Source organism: Bubalus bubalis, chromosome 8, assembly GCF_019923935.1.
Source record: "Bubalus bubalis isolate 160015118507 breed Murrah chromosome 8, NDDB_SH_1, whole genome shotgun sequence".
Lineage (NCBI taxonomy): Eukaryota > Metazoa > Chordata > Mammalia > Artiodactyla > Bovidae > Bubalus > Bubalus bubalis.
In genome coordinates, this window is record NC_059164.1 from 46,299,593 (window position 1) to 46,317,668 (window position 18,076).

An 18,076-nucleotide genomic window follows, 5' to 3' on the forward strand; every position below is an offset into this window, starting at 1 on the left:
TTCCCTAGAAGCAAGAAGTCCCAGCATCAGCCTCTGTTAGTGTCTCTGGCACTCTGTTAAGCCAGGGTTCCCAAGGCAAGGAGCTCAGGAGGTAGTCTCCAGACCCAATGAGAGATCAACAGGCACTTAATGTGCCGACATTCCTGGGGAATCGTGATGCTCCAAGACCATGGGAAAAATCAGCAATCAGAGGAGAGAGGAAGATAACGGGGGGAAAACAGAGTCCTGGCATGGTAGGGTACACAAAGCTGGACAGGCTGTCTCAGGAGTGCACTGGAGACCGGCCTGCCTGCAGGGGTGCTGCCTTGGGTGATAAGTCCCAGAGAAATTTAAGACACTCCCAGATCAAACAACCATCCCTGCTCAGTGCTTTCCTGCTATATATGAGAATGAGAAGCCTCACAATGAAAATGAGTACCTAGTGAAACTCACAGCAAGGCATGGACCTTTGAGGGCCTTTGAGGGTAGGATCTGAGATAGAAGAGATCAGCAATCAAGCGGATTCTGGAGGAAGTACTACTGCAGGGCGGAATGGAGCCCCCAGAGTAGCCAGGCTTTGCTCAGGAGTGGCCAGTGGGCGCGCTTCCACCTGCAGCCGCCAGAGGTCACCAGCTCCCGCTGCTGGAGCTAAAAGCCGTCCAGCCTGCCCCTACCAGGCCTTCCACAGACAGCACACCACCACGGTCACAGCCGGGCTCAAGCCCTGCAGCCAACACTGCCTCGGAGAGAAAGACTTTCAAAGAACATCTTCCGTGCCCTTGCCAGGGAAGGAGGGGAGCGGGGACCTGGGCGCAGGCCCCCAGCCTTTGCTTTCAGGAAGCTTTTTTTTTTTTTTTAGGAAGCTTTTTCTGAGCATAGCATCCCTGGCTACTGTCAGCGCTCCAGCCTCTGCTCCCAGCTTCCTTCACAGTGGCACTTCCCCAGGAAGCATCTTCCCTATTCCTCCTTCTCTGTGTTGGAATCCAGCACTGGCCAGGCAGTCCCACACCAAACCACCTCCATCCAGAATGCCAAGCACATTTTGTTTAAACTTTCAAGAGTTGAGTCTTCACACTAATCTATAGCAAACTCGGGAGATGCTTTGCCCCCAATTAAATACAGTTTGTGTTTTTAAAAAATTCTAAGCTATCAACATCTCCTTTCTGCGTTACTTCAATGTCATCACTGTCCTCACTGCTTGCCAGAACCTGGATCAAAATCCTATCATCAGATCTTCCATCTAGCCTCTCCCTGTGCTCAAGTTGTCTCCACCAATGCAAATCCGACCCTGCTATCCTGCTGCTTAGAGGGCTTTGCGGGCTTCCCATTGCCCAGCGGACCAAGTCCACCCTCACAGCTGGCCCCACACGGCTCCCGCCCTTGGCACCTTCTCCCACAGCCTCCAGGAGCTCTAGCTCCTTGAACACTGTGCGCGTCTGCCTGGCTCTGGGCCTTGCGGTGGGTGGGCGGTTCCTTCTGCTGCTGTGCCCTCCTTCCTCCTTGGGGTGAACACGCCCCCATCTGCCTCCATCCGGTTGAGGGGTCCTCTCCTCTCTCAGCGCTGGCTCTGCCTTCCTTGGTGTTTCTGCCACACTTATCACATCAAAGAGCAAGGTTTTAGTTCTATGACCCTGGGACCTGGCCAGACCATGAGCTACCTGAGGACAGGGACTTGGACCAAATGTATCCATCACTCCAGAGTTATCCCAGAGATATATATATTAGCACTTGGCCCAATCAGCGTATGATGAATGAGCCAATCTTTGCGATGAAGGTTAAATCATATAACACAACACAAAGTGGACCAGCTCTACACCAGTACAAATGCTTCAGGAAAGGACTAGCCTCCAGCTCTTTCTATTCTTAGTAGAGGAGCCACTGAGATGACAAAGGTGTGGGGGGGGTGCTGACCTCCCCCCATCCCTTACACACAGCACCTTATTCACCCTGCCATGCACACACTGAGCACTGCTAGGTGCTAGGTGGTAGCCCACATACTGGAGGTCATGTTTCCTCCTCACCCACAATTTATAGATGAGGAACCTAAGGCTTAGAAAGGTTGGCCCAGGACACTAATTCAGCAAAGTGAAGGGTGGTACGGGGGCTGGACTTCAGGGTGCTCTAAAGGCAGGGCTCTTTACCATAGCTCCAGCTCCACCCCTGTCCAGCTCTGTGTGTGTCATCTCAGGCCCAGCTCTTCATCACCTTGGACTTCTGTTTCCTCATCTCATCGCCGAGCAGCCTTGAGGCTCAAAAAGGAGTAGCACAAAGGCACGAATGCCTATGAAGGCATCTAAAACCGACAATGTCCTCTGTAGATACGAAGGACCATGGTTACTAACCTTCTTGGCACAGACTCTCCCCCACCCCACAACATATCATTTCTTTTCCCTCCCCAGTTGTCCTAGAGTATATTTTCCTCCTTAGATTCTAATAACATTTATTCATTTATTTTTGGCCACACTGCATGGCATGCAGGATCTTAGTTCCCTAAGGATCAAACCCTCATCCCCTGCAGTGAAAGCACCAAGTCTTAACCACTGGATTGCCAGGGAAATCCAATCTAGCCCCTAATTTTGTAACTCGACAAGATAAGTTGAGTTTACACCCAAGGAGCTGTCCATTGTTCTTCTGAAACTGAGGGAACAGGCAGCACTTAGATGGTTAATTTTCAGATGCCTCCCTGTCCTGGCAGAGATATTATGCCCTCTGGATGCCTGTGTCTTCTAACCTGCCCCTCCTTCCATCCTTGTCCTTCCAACCTGCCCTTTCTCTTTCTCCTCTTTCTTCTGCGGTCATCACAGTAACCTGCACCTACTTCTTCAGGCCACCTGCTTTCTGCCCCTCATCCTCTGCCTCACTCCTTCTTGCTTGACATCCACACCTGCACCACCAGGGGCAAAAACTGGCCTCCAAATGTCCCCCCAACCCATGTCTTGTGCGAGGGGCTGAATCTGTAAGCAGGAGTCCAGGGAGGGACTTCTGTGGAACACCATGCCACCTCTTCACTTCCCTTCTGATCAGGGTGTTCTTTATAACATCCTGGGACATGACATGCAGGGGCTGTGTTATTGGTATGACTGTAATTGTTGCCTCTAACTTAAAAGAAAGTACCTTTCCCTTCTTGCCAGAGCACAGAAGGTTTTTCCTTTTTAATCACTTAGGACCTAGTTCTCCATTCCTAACTCTAATAATTGTAACAGGGAAAAAGAATTCCACAGTGGCACATGGCACCCTGATTTCTCTTCAAGAACTCAAAAGATCGTTATTTATACCTGCTGTTTCCTTTAGCATCAGAAAAATCACTGTGGAAAAAGAAGGCAAAGGAGCAGTTCTAGTTTCACAGACTCCATTGGCTCACTCATTCATCATATATTCGCTTATGAAACACCTGCTGGATGCCAGATTCCATGCTAAAAAATGGGGATGCAGCAGGGGGCAAAGGAGGCTAAAGATGCAAATAAGTACCATGTATGATGGTAGCTCTTATACTGGCAAACTGAGTGTTAATGAGAGCTTAGAAGAAGGAGCATCTCAATCTGTATAAAAAGTCCGGGAAGCCTTCATGGAGGAAGCAATACTCGTGCAGAGATTTTAAGCATGTGCAGGGACAGGCATCACAGACTTAATAGACATGAGTTTGAGCAAACTCTGGGAGATGGTGAAGGACAGGGAAGCCTGGTGTGCTGCAGTCCCTGGGGTTCCAAAGAGTCCGACACGACTGAGCAACTGTACAACGACAAAAAGGGACAGGCAAGGAGGCTGCTGCCGTTAGGCGAAACAGCGCACGCCAACACACGAGGCATGCTGAGGAGCTTCAGTGAGATTGCGACACCTGGAGTATGAAACGAAGGGGTTAAAACACTGGCAGGAGCAGTTAGACAAGTGGGGAAATGCCAGATCATATATCTACCTCCAAAGGGGTTAAACTTCTGCAGTCAAACACCCGAGAGCCATTGAAGAGTTCTGAGCAGGGCAGGGCCGCTGCAAGAATCAGGCTGTGGGATCTGGGGTGGTCAGAGGAGTCAGGTCACTTGGAGGGCCTGCAGTCCTATGAGTCTCTAGAATTCTCCAGCCTCGGCCAAATCCTGAGATGACTCCCTAAGTCCTGTGGGAGCTATCAGTACTGAGCTATGGTCTTGCCCCTAGTTCACACCAATGCCAAGCAAGAGCAATAAGCCGGCCGCCTTGCTCCCAGGGTGCCTGGTACAGCGTCTCAGTTATCACTTCCTGCTCCACAGAGCTTCCACAGTGCTCCTAGCCCCCAGCCCTCACTGCCCAGGAGGACAAGCCTCCCATGCTAAGCACCCACAGGAGCCCTGCCTCCTTGAGGAGGGGGGCCCTCCCCCACCCGCTGCCAGGCACATGCAGGGAAACTGAGAGCCTGCTGATTTTTCTTTCACTCTGGCTCATTTTCCTTTTGGAGCAGCAGGCTCATCTCCTGCATTTTTAATAGCTGAGCACATTTAGCATTCAGCACACATGAGTGGGTTGATAAGGCCCAAAGAGAAGGCAACAAGCCATGCAGGGGAGGAAAACCTCCTCCCTGCTCCCACCCACATCAGTGGCTTTGCAAATATGAGCTCCCCCATCGGCCCATCAAGCTGGACCAGGGAGGCTGAAGTGGCAGCAGGTGGAAAAGTCAGACACAAGAAGCTGGTCCCCTGGCAGAACACAGACATAAGAGCCAACTAGTCAGAATTCCCTCTTAACTTCCACCTGGGAACAAAACCCCTTTACTCACTTTCCTCCACCTTTATGGGCTCTGTGGACTTCAGGTAGGATATTCTCTGGCCTCTGGATTCCCCAGGGGTGGTCCCCACTGGTGAACTAGAGGAGAGGGGCTCTGAGAGCCTGGGTGCTGCGGGCAGAGGGGACAAAGCTGGTAGCTCAGGGATGCCCCATGTTCTCCTCTCTTCTAATGCAGTTACTTTTTAACCTCTCCAGGCACAGAAGGGAGAAAACAACAAGCCCATGGACCATTTAACCTTATGTGAGATGGCAGGAGGTGGGCCTAAACTTAGGAGTGGTGTTGTATGGCCAGACAAGTGAATTTGAGCTACTTGGAAATGGTGTCCCTAACCTGCTATTAACCTCATCTAAAAGCCACGGTCCCACCTGCAGGCACAGCTTACACTTTGGCCTTTGGATGCAGAGCTCCTGGAAGCAGGGAACAGAGCTCGGGCAGGGGATTCTCTGCATGACCAAACTGGGTCCTCCGGCTCTGCTACCACAGCACCCCCAGGAGCAGCAGGTGAATATGAGAAAGCAGGAGGACTCCTTCCAGCTGGGAATTTAGCAGCTCCTGTCAGGAAGCATAACATTAAAGAGATCTGAGGAGTCACCTTCAGTTCAGTTCAGTTTAGTCGCTCAGTCGTGTCCGACTCTTTGCGACCCCGTGAACTGCAGCACACCAGGCCTCCCTGTCTATCACCAACTCCCGGAGTCACCTTCATACACCTGTAAATCAAAGAACCAGAGGGACCCACCCAGGGTCACCTGGCCCAGGTGTCCAGGTCTGTGCTATCTGATAGAGCACTTAAGATGAACTAGAGGGGAGGGGCTTAAGATGTGGCTGAGGATCTGATGTTAACTTTTATGTAACTTTAATTCACAATTTAAAAATAGGTACTGGATTCAGTTATTAGAAAATGTTTTAATTATATTTTGGAATAACTTGGGTACGCAAATCTATTATATAATCACTATCTATTAAAATGCAATATAAATACGGACCAAGTATTTCCAATGAAATTTTAGTGTACAAATTGAGATATGCTCTAAGTGTAAAACACACACAGGGTTTTGAAGATTTTGGGGAAAAAAAATGAACTCTCTCACTGATTATATATTGATAATACTGTGGTTATATTAGGTTTAATAAAACATTGTTCAAAATTAATTTCACTTATTTCTTATCACTTTTTTCAGCATGGATACTAGAAAATTTCAAATTACATGTGTGGTACACATTATACATGATTGGATAGTGCCAGTCTAGACAATTCTAGATAAAGGGTTAACTGTCTCCAGGAATGGAAATCTTATGACCCTTTCCAATGGTCAGATCCATTTCATTCAGTTCAACAAATATTTACTGACAAGGGTACTGTGTTTGCTGAGTATGAGAAGCTGCTATGTAAAAGGCCCTGCAATTACCACGGAGCAGAAGGAATACAGAGGTCTCATCTACAATATCACAGAGGCATGGGTAAGGCAAAAATGAAGTGCAGCGGGGATTAAAAGGAGATGCCAGTATATCAAGTGGCTGGTAACAAGAGAGAGAATGAGAGAGAAAGGCTTTGAGAAGAAGGTGGTCCCTGGGATAGGCAGTGAAGAGCAGTGAGGCTTGAGTCAGGAGAGAAGGGAAGCCTGCCCACCCCCCTCCGCCCAGACCTCATTCTCGTGGGCCCTGCCCTTGGCCCCTGCTCCTCTCAAACTCCATATCTGCTAGGGAAATCCCATCTGTATCACTGCTTCAATGCCCACATCTACGCTGACAACTCTCAAATCCCCATTCCCAGCCCAGGCTTTTTTCCCGATCTCTGGTTCCAGACAATACCCAGCAGACATCTCCACGCAGATGTTTCTCAGATACTTCAAACTCCACTGACTCCCTAGCTGAATTCCTCCTTTCCTCCCCACCCTAGACTCTGGTCCTTTCTGTCCTTCTCTTGAGGAAGTGGCAGGACCAGTCACTCAGCTATTCAAGCCAGGAACATTACCCTACACTCTTCCTTTGTACTACAAGCCCTAACACAGCCAGCCCCAAAGTCCTGTGGAGCTTTCCTCGGTATCTCCCATCTGGTCCCATCCGCACACGTCCACTACTGCTGTCTGGGTCCAGGCTGTCATCACGCCCCACCTGGGTCATACAAATGCATTTTCACTGTTGTGGCTGCTTCCCGAGTGGCCCCTCAAGCCACCTTCATACTGCTGCCATGGGGATCTTACAACACCTTAAAACCACTCCTCTCACAGCTCCATGTAGCTTTCAGGGTGAAGTCCAAATTCCCAAATAGCTCATACAGAAGAATTTTATAATCTGGCCCTCATTCACCTATTCAGTTTCATCACCTGGCTCTCCTGACAAGAAAGTACTTCTGTATGTTCTGCTTCCTTTGCCTAGGACACCATCTCCATTTTCTTTAAAAAAAAAAAAAAAAAAAGGATTAAAAAAAATTGTGGTTAAAAATATATTATTAGATTTATATATGTATGTGTGTGTACATATATATATACACACATACATATCTATATCAATATAAGATTTATCATTCTAGTCCAGTTTTCTTTGTCTAGTGTAATTCCTATTTATTCTTCAAATTCAGCTCAAGTGTGACCTCTTCTGAAAAACCTTTTCTGAGTCCTCAGCCTGGGTTAGGCGCCCTTCTTCTGTGCCACCAAAGTCTTAGCTCCTGTACACTGTGCTCTGTGTTGGCGCGTGTTTCCTTTTACAGGCTTCCTAGGACAGTGCATCTTATTTAATTTCGTGTCACCAAAGCGCAGCGTACAGCTGTGCAGGTTGTGCACTGCACTAGATGTCAGGCTGAGGAAGTGAGTAAGGGATGATGGTCATTAGCCAATTGTGCTCTCTGGTCCAGGGCTGCATCCAGGCTTATTTTTAGCCTGCACAAAGGTGCCACAGGTGACAAGCCCTATACATCCTTACGGACTGTTACAGAGCTGGGACAAAGTGTTACAGTAGGTGCTCATTAAATGTTAAATTGAATAAAGATGGATGGATGTTTTAGGTGAAGGGACCAAGGGAAGACATGGTGGGGAAGCTAGAGTGAGGGGATAGTATCGAATGATCACGACTCGATTAAGGGGTTTGCAGCCAGTTTGTAGAGGGTGTTTATAGATAAACCTCCTTCTAGATGTAGGTGTTTGGCTTTTAATGGGGGACTCAGCCCTGCCTCTACTTTCTCTCCACTTCAGGCACCCACTGGAATGGGATCTATGGTTTATAATGGGCTGAGATTCTAACTCAACTCAGTAGACAATTAAGAAACTTGGAGAAGTTTTGAGGACTGTGGATTAAAAATGACAAAATATTCAGGCCTGAAAATAAGACTTAGAGAAGTTAAGTGACTTGTTCAGGGTCATACAGAATGTTAGTGGCCAAGCTGGGACTTGAACTGACTTTTCTTGTCTGTTGGCCAGTGCTTCTTCCACACAGCCCTCTAGGGAAGCCTTCCTGAACTGAGGTAGGCCCTGGAAGCCACCAAATCAACTATTCCCAGCCCCCGGTACACCTCGCTGGTGTTGGTGGGCAGGGGACGGACTGACCAGAGATGAGAGAGAGGCTGCTGCAATCGACGCTCAGCCTCACTGGTCCTGCATCCCTTGATCTGTCTAGACTATCCACCTACTTGCAGTCAGGTAGGTCACCCCGGACCTTTCTGCTCTTCACACAAGGTCAGTACTGTAGTTTTTGGAGTCCTTTTCTCAGAATGGCTATTTCTCTCCTTGCAATCCTTTTGATTGCCTTTCTTTGGACCCCATTTAGTATTTTCAGATTCTCTCAAAACCACCTTCTGTCTCTAGCTGAAGGGGCCTTGCCCAGAGCAGGGCTTAGTAAGTGCAGGCTAGTTGGTGTGACCCAAACATGGTGGCTGATCTAATCCCAGCGGTCCCCCTGAAGCCTTGTTTCCTAGGAGAATTCTTGGTGCTGTGTCTCGCCCTTCGGGACCATGTTGATCATTTACAGCATTCACGCTGTGATCTGTGACCCCCAAGTCTCCTCCCAACTTACTCCCCATGAGCCTTGTCCCAGTTTCCCTCATTTGGTTGCTCTAGAGCTCATTTCTAGACTCTCAATCAAAGCTTATCTTTTTCCATTTTCAACTTCAGTCTGAATTTGAAGAACCATTTCTCTACTTTTACCAGGAGATTTTGCTTCTCAACCTGGTTGAGGAGTTATAGGAGTTCTGTCCTTTGGCACATGTGACAATAGGGATAATGATAACATGATCGTCAAATATTTATTGATGTGCCCTCCTTAAGACATCACACTTGCTGATTTTAAAAAACTTAGATTACTACATCCTCATGAAAGTGAAAGTCACTTAATCATGTCCGACTCTTTGCGACCCCATGGACTACACAGTCCATGGAATTCTCCAAGCAAGAATACTGGAGTGGGTAGCCTTTCCTTTCTCCACTCTCCAGGGGATCTTCCCACTCCAGGGATCGATCCCAGGTCTCCTGCATTGCAGGTGGATTCTTTACCAGCTGAGCCACAAGGGAAGCCATACTCACGGGGATAGACAAAATCCCGTGGGGCAGAGATATGGTTAACTGCATTCTTCATTTACACATGAGGAAAACAGGCACACCAAGATCGAGTCACTTGCCCAAGGTCACCAGCTGAGATCTGTATAGAGGCAGTGATTCAGGAAGCACTTACATCAGGACACCAGATGATGCCTTGGCAAACAACCTTTCAGGTGCTCTCTGAGGTCACCAAAAGAGGGACACTCACACGACCAGCAGGCAGGCCCAGAGGCCACCAGTATCACTCATAGGCTAGGTCTTCCCTAACCAGTTACAGTCATGTCCTACAGTATGGAGATCCTAACATTCGGAAGACAGCAAAGCCTGGCCGTGAACCCCGGCTGCATGACAGGTGATCCCCTTCTTGACAGCCATGTCTGAACCCTTCCTCTCTGTCGTGAGAGGCTCCTCAGTTGATCTGGCACAATTAGCTCTTTACAAAGTCATCATAATTTCCCACGTGCAGTGACAAACCAATTGATGATGACTTTCATCCACAGCTTTCCCAGCTATGAACGTAAGTGTAATTAACTAGCATGAATTAACAGAAGACTTCTTCCTCTTTAAGTATATAGATGAACAATCTCCATACTTATCCCTTGTCTGCCTTCACAAGGCCAGCAAGATAAAGCTGGAGGCTCTGTACTAAGCCGGTCCGTAAGGGCTCTTGGCATTTGAAGATACTCATCTTATGCTTCCAGTCCTCATTTTCTGTTTGGTTTCCTATCTGTCCATTCCATAGGTAACCTTTACTGACTTTCAGTAAAGATGGAGGTAAAAAAAAGTGAATTAAAAGCCTCTGATTTTTCACAGTCATCTCAGCCAGCCATCTCCCACCCCATCAAAGCGGGGACGTTCTCTTTGGATTTCCTCTCTTCCTCCTGTGGTTAGTTCCCAATTACCTGCCTCTGTTGGCAGTTACTTCACGGAGCGGAGACCAGGCTGCTTGTGATGGGGGCTCTGTGGGGGGCCTGCCTCCCAGGGCCCTGGGCAGGGCCATGGCCTCACTCCCCACTGGGCGGACTGGCTGTGGTTTTGATTATTTATACCAACACTTCTCTTCACTGAGGCAGAAAATTGAGAGGTGACCGTGTAACTAAGGAGTATTTCTCCGTTTACTCTCTTCTTAGACACAACTTGCCTCAGCTCTCAGGAGTGGAACAAAACCCCCTGTCAGGCAGACGGTCCTTTAAAATTCCCGGTTCTCTCCAGTGTTTAGGTTTCTTATCCCATCACGATGGTTTTCTGTCCCTTCTCTCCCCACTTCCCCAGATTCCTGGACACGATGCCCAGGAACAAAGACAATGGGTAAGCACTGCTTCCTGTGGTCACAGGGACAAGCAGCGACAACAGTCAGCCAGCCGCCAGCACCCACCCGACACTCACCATGGTTTGTCCCTTGATCCCTTCGCTGAAAAGATTGTGTGCTGTTTGCTGCTGGAGGTAAGTAGATTGTCTTTGGGCGTTTTGAATGGCTTTGAGGAGCTGCTGGCAGAGTTATGGCCGCTGAGACAGGTTTTCGTTTTCACCTGTACTAGGGATGTCCTGGAATTGGAGGGTGGAGACGCCGGAGATGGAGAAGGTCTACACATTGAACCGTGTCTTCTCTCTACAGGGGGAGAAAGAATAGAACTCAGCACGTCATCTGTAGCAAGTGAGTCACATGCACGCTAGTATACACAACAGGCAGAGAGCAGAGTGCTGATCTTGCAGTGCTGGCCCCTGGAGCCTCTGTTCTGACTACAGTTTGCTTGACATCCTGTCCCGCCAACTAGCAGTGATTACCTTCTGAATTTCTGTATCAAATGGCACACTGCACTCGCGCCAGAGTTCTCACCTGAGGCATTTACCAGGCAGTCCTCCAAAATCATTGTCACAGATGGGAACAGAGAGGGGACGCCAGGTGTTACCTGGGCGCAGTGAGAGAACCACACAACCACACATCCTCAGACAGCCACTCAGAGGCCACAGGGTCCCTGAGGGCAGTGAGGAGGGTATAACTTTTAAGAGAGCCAACAGAAATTTCTCAAACCTGACCCCTAGCGCATGTTAAGTCACTTCAGTCATGTCCAACTTTTTGCAACCCCCTGGACTGTAGCCCGCCTGACTCCCCTGTCCATGGGATTCTCCAGGCAAGAATACTGGAGTGGGCTGCCATTCCCTTCTCCAGGGGATCTTCCCAATCCAGGGATCGAACCTGCATCTCGTATGTCTCCTGCATTGGCAGGCAGGTTCTTTACCACTAGTGCCACTTGGGAAGACCCCTAGTGGGAGCACTGAAATCACAAGGACCTGCAGGGCTGAATGAAAGCGTCCTCTAGATCTGGGAGGTGGCCAAGCTTCTGTCCACATGTCCCTGTGGCCTGTCCAGGACTCACTGAGGCCCAGGGCCACAGGTGCCATGTGAGGACTTGCAGAAAGACATAACAATGGAGGCAGAATCCACAGGAGCAGGGCCTGGACTTGAGCAGCCAGGTCCAGCTTCCTGGGGTTCCGGGGACACCAGACCTGCCCCACCCGTCCACCCTCGGTCATCTGTGGTCTCAACTCAATGGGTGGGATGAGGATGCCGACCAGGAGAGCGGGTGCCCGAGGCAGAGCTCAAGTGCACGCCCACTACCATGGTTCCCATCTGTGACAGGGTAACAGATTTGATAAACGTTAAAGACCCCTTCCCAAGAAAAATGCCTCCAAGTCCTGTATACAATTACAGGAAGGAATCCTGAACCCCCCCAAAAGACAAATGCTCTGAAATCCTAAGCCCCTTCTGGCTCCCTCTTACCTACTACAGAGCCCCACAAATATAACACTTAGTGCCTAATTACTATGTGTAAGTGAAATAAATGAAATTATAACAGATACCCTAATGCGAAAGACCAGATATCAAAAGCTGGACATCTGGGTTGAATGTGATAACGAACAAGATGAGGGCAAAGCTGGCAGATCCCACTGTCCCTCCATCTCCAACCTGAGTCTCAGGCTTTTCTCATTAGGGAGATATTTCTGGCTGCTGTTCCAGGTACTCTGACCAGCAGAACAAGTCTTTGGGGTTTCTCTGTGCTCCCTGGTCCCAGCAGGCTGCCAAGTTGTCTCCAAGCAGACTGGCTCTAGTCCTCTGAGGAAGTGGGAACTGGGAGGGGAAAGTGGGTTTTTGAGGATCATCTGATTGTTGGGTGTTTTTTTGCCTGACCAGGGTTCACAGGTTGCCTGCACTGAGTAACTTTACCGGGGAGTCTTTCTTCACAGAATCAAGAAGAGGCTTTGCATACATGTGCAGTTCCCAGAGGCATCACATTGAAGGATTTGGAAACCAAGAGTTCTAGGACCTCTATTTTGATGTAGAAGAGAGGACCCTGGGCTGAAAGCCAGGGGATTCAGGCTCCAACTCCAACTGCATCACATTATTAGGCTTATGACCTGGAGTTCACCACTTAAACTTGCTCAGTTTCCATGCCTGTATCTGTAAATGAAGTGGGTCCCTAGATGGCCTTGAAGGCCTCTTTCCACTCTATTATCATGAATACAAGGCACTCTTACGCCTGTTCCTTCTCTTCCCATCTCTCATGACTTCTGAATGTTACAGCAATAATTACAGATAAAGTATTGAAATATCTTACTCAGGTGGGATCTTCCTTGGAGGAATTCATCTTTCATAAAATTGTACTGGCCTTTACAACCCCTCTGAGACAGGCAGGAAGCAGCCAGCCATCTCCACCCTCCTCATGGCTGACTGGCCAAAGAAGACCCAGAGAGCATGAGGTGACTAGCCAAGGTCAGGGCCAATGGCTGTGAGAGGAACGGGGCCTCTATGCTGTGGGCAGGGACTGAGCTGCTTCTCAGGAAGGCAGGAAATGGGGTGTACTGTGACCAAGATGCGAAGCCAAGAAATTAGGAAGTGCAGGACTTAGAATCACTGAAGGTTAGAACTGAGTCTTAAAAAGTCAGCTCATTTGATCTGCTTGTTGACAGACGAGGTTATCAGTGAGAGAGGTTACCAGTTACCAGTCTGCAGGGTTGAGACCAGAACCAAGCCTTCTCACTTCAAATTCATAGCTGTTTCTGCCCCTCAGAAATGTCTTGCTTAGCAATTTTTTCTATTGGCAGAAGCTTCCAAAACTAAAATAAGACTTGATTTTTACCACTACTGCTTTGAATTTTTCTGCAGACTTTATTCACTCATTTGCTCTCATGTACTCAAGCTGGCAGAAGGGGTGGGGGGAAAGGATGTGCAGAAATATTCCTCTGTTCTGGTGGGGGAGAGAAACTTTCAAAATGAAGAGAATTTTTATTCTTTTAAACTAAGAGCTGAAAATAATACAAGTGAGCAAGATAAATCAGAAGGAAGAGTGACCTTAAGGACAAATGAATGGGCCAGATCAGTGATTACAAAATCACCCCCAGAGAATGACACTTAGTGACCCTGCCAAAACATTCTGCTACTTAACTCACAGAAAAAATTAAATCAATGGATAAGCCTTTTTCTTCTCTCTTTGAGAAGAAAAAGGCTTATACACACACACACACACACACACACACACAACACAACACCCATATAGGCTTTCCAGGTGGCTTAGTGGGTAAAGACCCCATTTGCAATGCAGGAGACACAGGAGATGTGGATTTGATCCCTGGGTTGGAAAGATCCCCTGAAGGAGGGCATAACAAACTACTCTAGTGTTCTTGCCTGGAGAATCTCATGGACAGAGGAGCCTGGTGGGTTATAGTGCATAGGGTCACAAAGAGTCAGACACAACTGAAGTGACTGAGCACACACGTGTGTGTGTGTGTGTGGGGGTATGTGTGTGTCTGTGTGTGCATGCTCAGTCCATATATATATTCCCTTCTCCAGGGGTTCTTTCTGATCCAGGGATTGATCCCAGGGTCTCTCACATTGCAGGCAGATTCTTTACTATTTGAGCCACGAGAGAAGCCATATAATTTTTTCTTGAATGACCAATTGAAAGAACAAATTGTATACAAGAGAATACTCATCAAATTTGGAAGATGGCCCTTCACCCTCCTATTTTAACTGGGAGATTTCTGTATCATAAAAAGAGATTGAAGCAGTATTTCCTATTTGCAAAACTATTCCGTGTTGATCAGACTAAATTAAAACTGTCACATCTTCATGGTATTCCACAAACAGACCTGTACTTCTGTCCCCTCAGCTTTGAGAAGGAGCTTACCAGCCACGGTGCAGGTGACAAAGCCTGTGTAAGTGGGGAAACAGTGTCAAAGTGATTGGAGCTTCACTTAGGAGATAAGCATCACACTTCATTTGGGTAAACTTTTGAAAATGGGTAGTACTGATGTTTGGGTAGGGCAGAGTAGATTTTTCATAAAGACGTAATACCTATCCAATCTGTTTCTCTAGTCTGTGACAACCTTGTTGGAGAAGTGGGTGGGCTGCTGATGGGAAAGACAGTCTTAGTTTCTTGTAGAAAGATGTTGTCAGGCAGGTGGAATGTCTCTGGCTAAAGTGTTCCACATGTACATCACAATCATTCTGATACAAGAACTCACCTACTTTGGGTTTACTCATCTCCACCCCCCCCCCACCCATTTTGGTCAAGGGATTGCCTCAGGTGGATCCCTATAATTATTCTAATTATATTTGCTTTGCCCAGATACAGTTTAAAGAACACTGCATTTCTTACCCACTATTAAAATATTCTATAGATAAATCTCAGAGAAAAAAATCCTTTTCCTCCAAATTTTCTCATTCTTTGTTAATATATATAGATGCGTTAACAAAACTGTAATCAATCGATACCTTGGATTATTCTTTTTCAACTTACATTATTCTACTTATATGTTTCTAATTCCCATATATAGGTCATTTTAAATGGTTAGGTAATATTTAATTAGGGCTTACCTGGTGGCTCAGACAATAAACTTCCAGAAATGCAGGAGACCTGGGTTTGATCCCTGGGTCAGGAAGATCCCGTGGAGAAGAGAATGGCTACCCAATCCAGTATTCTTGCCTGGAGAATATTTAATCACTGACATGTTGTAGACTACTTAGTTCTTCTCTAACTACTTACTGTCTGACTTTTTTCTTTCTTTCTTCTTCTTTTTACAATTTAGTTAAAAAGTCATTCAGGATTATTTCTTTGAGGTGTAGTTCCCAAAGTGAAAAAAGCTATAGTTCTTAAAACACATTTCTTTCTAGACTGTGGAACAGAAAGGCCAAACCAATCTATTGTGCTGAGGCTGATTGTGAGTACTAGTTACCTACCGAAGTGAAAACAGGAAATTACTGTCAAGACACTCATGTAGAATTAAGTGTCCACTACATCAATAACAATCTCAATGACTGATGCTGGATCAACAACCTCTGCTCTCACCCTTTTTGTCCTTTAACCAAAATAATAATAACTTACTAAGATTTTCCATGTGCCAATGGAAAGATTTCTATGAAAGAAGAACTCTATGAAACACTTGGATTATCTTATAGTATTTAGTTCTTACAACAGTCTGAGAGATGCACAATTATTATATCAGTTCTATAGAAGAAGAAACTGAGGTCAGAGAGACAAGCTGGCTGAGTTCATGGAGCTAGGAAACATTATACCTGGGGATGTCTTCAGAGTCTGGGCTCTATCACCTTGAGTCCTGGAAGATGCTGCAGTGGGCAGGGAGCACCTGGAGGGCTGCTGGACATACCTCTCCTCCCCAGTGAATATGGGCATTTCAGCAGGGCACCCGACTGCCCCAGGGAGAGAGGGGGAAAACACCTAATTGGCAGCTATTAAGGTATCAGCCAGCCACAGCCTGAGACCTCAACCTCAAAGAGTTGGGGACCCCGGGATCAAAGAAATAAAACACCAAATCCTTTTAGTGTTTTGTATTTCCATCACAGGAAATTTGGAGCCCTGACTCTGTCACCAAGGCCACCTGCCTCACTGTGTATGGTTAGTGCCACCGTCCAGGGTGCCATCCCAGAGGCCCGATGAGCAGGGGGCTGGCAGACGCTATGTGGGGAATCCTGGTGTCTCCACCATTCTCTGCCTGTACTCTCCACTGGGAAAAGTCTACCAGGTTCTCAGGCGATTCTACCTCGGTAAAAATTCTAAACCCTCCCCCTCCCCTTAGGCTTATTCACTGAGACATTTTTATACTCAGGGCATCAAGGTCCTGCATTTAAAACCTTAGCACAGACGCCTCATGAATGGCCAAGCCAGGTGCCAACACCCAATGTGGTTCCCTGTATCCGTTTTAGAAAGAACTCATTGGGAACTTTCCAATATGGTGTTTAAGGGATCAATTCCACCCCACCCCCCCAACAGAGTGTGCACACACCACAGTCAGTTGTGGCCCGACACGCCTGTGTAAGCTCCCTTGGGCTGAGGCCAGCTCCTGGCTTGCTCCTTGGACAGTGCTGAGTACCTCTTGGCCCCCATGTCTGAGAGCAAGTGTTTGGCAAATTATTAGCTGGGTTTTATTTTATCAAGGGATTCTATCTGCTTTAGTAGTTGGAGTCAGGATGCTTTCCATAAAGGACACCTCTAAACTTCCAAAAGTAAACTGAAGCTGGAGTGTGAGAGGCAGAGCCCAGACTTCAGCCTAGGGAATCATGCAGGAACCACCTAGCTGTATCCTGTGGCCACTCAGTGAGGCGGTGGGGCAGGTATTCCCCCAGTTTACAGCTGTGGACACTGAGGCAGGCTGCATTTGGGAAACCCGTCGAAGTCTATGTCGGAAGTCTATGAAGACCCGGAAGTGGAGAGCAGGGTGTCAGCATGTGAACTTGTGGTCTCATTTGCCACAGTTGTGGCAGGACATTAAATACAGTGTGCCGGGGTGGTTAGAAGGGGGATATTGAATCAGCCTTCTTCAACGGGGAGGAAATGAAGACACAGGAAAGTCAAGTGACGAGGCAGGCAGAGAGCAGCAGACAGAACCGTGCCAAGCAGCTGTGCCGGGGGTGCTTGTGAGCCGCCTGGACCCCCGTCCATTCTCAGGTCGGGGGAGGGGAGGTGAGGGCGGGCTCTTTAAAAAGCTGTCAGGGCCTGAGTGGCTGGGAGGTGCTCCTTCAGGCGGGGGTGCCCGTCACCAGTTAGCAGTTAGCTTAGACCAGATCTTCTTTACCTCTCTTCACCTGCTACCCAGCCAGGCAATGCGCATCACTTGGGGCACTTTGACAAAAGGCATCGTGGGCCAGTGCCTACACTGCTCACGTCAGCCCAGCTCTCAAATCCCCCCAAAGGGCTGCGTTTGTTTCTCGGCCATCTGGTTCCCCTGTGCCCATTCATTCACTTAGGAAGAGGAGCAGCATTTCTGGGTGCCTACTATGTGTCAGGCTACTTTTACACCCACCAGTTCACGGATAATCTACCCAACAACCCCTCAAAGTGGATACTGTTAGCCTCCCCATTACAGTTGGGAAATTAAAGCTTAATGAGATTATGAAACAAGACCAAGGTCACATTGACCTTGGCAGTTGGAAGGAGAGCCCAGGCCTGCCTAGCCCCAGAACCAATGCCTTTTGTATCTCTGGGATGCCCTCTTTTCTCCGCACTTAAGCAATCCAACCTCTCGGAAGATTCTTGACAAAGCATCTCCCATTTTCAGAGCTGGCCTGGCATACAACACTGAAGTCAGAAATAACTTGGGATGCCATTTACTCCTCCCTCTCAGTAGCGTCCCCCTTTCGCCTCTCTTCTCTTAGTTATGTATCCTCAGGTGTGCATTTCTGGCATCAAGCACTGCTGGGTAGGATTTGGGGAGTCCCAGGGACTTTCCAGGGCCCTGAAGTATTTCCATCAGCCACCAAGGATGCGCTCACTAGACACTTAGCCAAGCTGAAAAAGAACCC

The 18,076-nt window shown here is 47.9% G+C and overlaps 1 protein-coding gene across 12 annotated transcripts in view; it reads right to left on the reverse strand.

Annotated features, from left to right (window-relative positions):
- Positions 1 to 18,076, reverse strand: part of ATXN7L1 (ataxin 7 like 1) — a 388,443-nt gene that overhangs the window by 37,997 nt on the left and 332,370 nt on the right. For all 12 annotated transcript variants that reach the window (XM_025291076.3, XM_025291075.3, XM_044947166.2 and 9 more), the window contains one exon: positions 10,645 to 10,867. In XM_025291076.3, the coding sequence (XP_025146861.1) occupies positions 10,645 to 10,867 (223 nt within the window). The remainder of the gene's footprint in view (positions 1 to 10,644; positions 10,868 to 18,076) is intronic.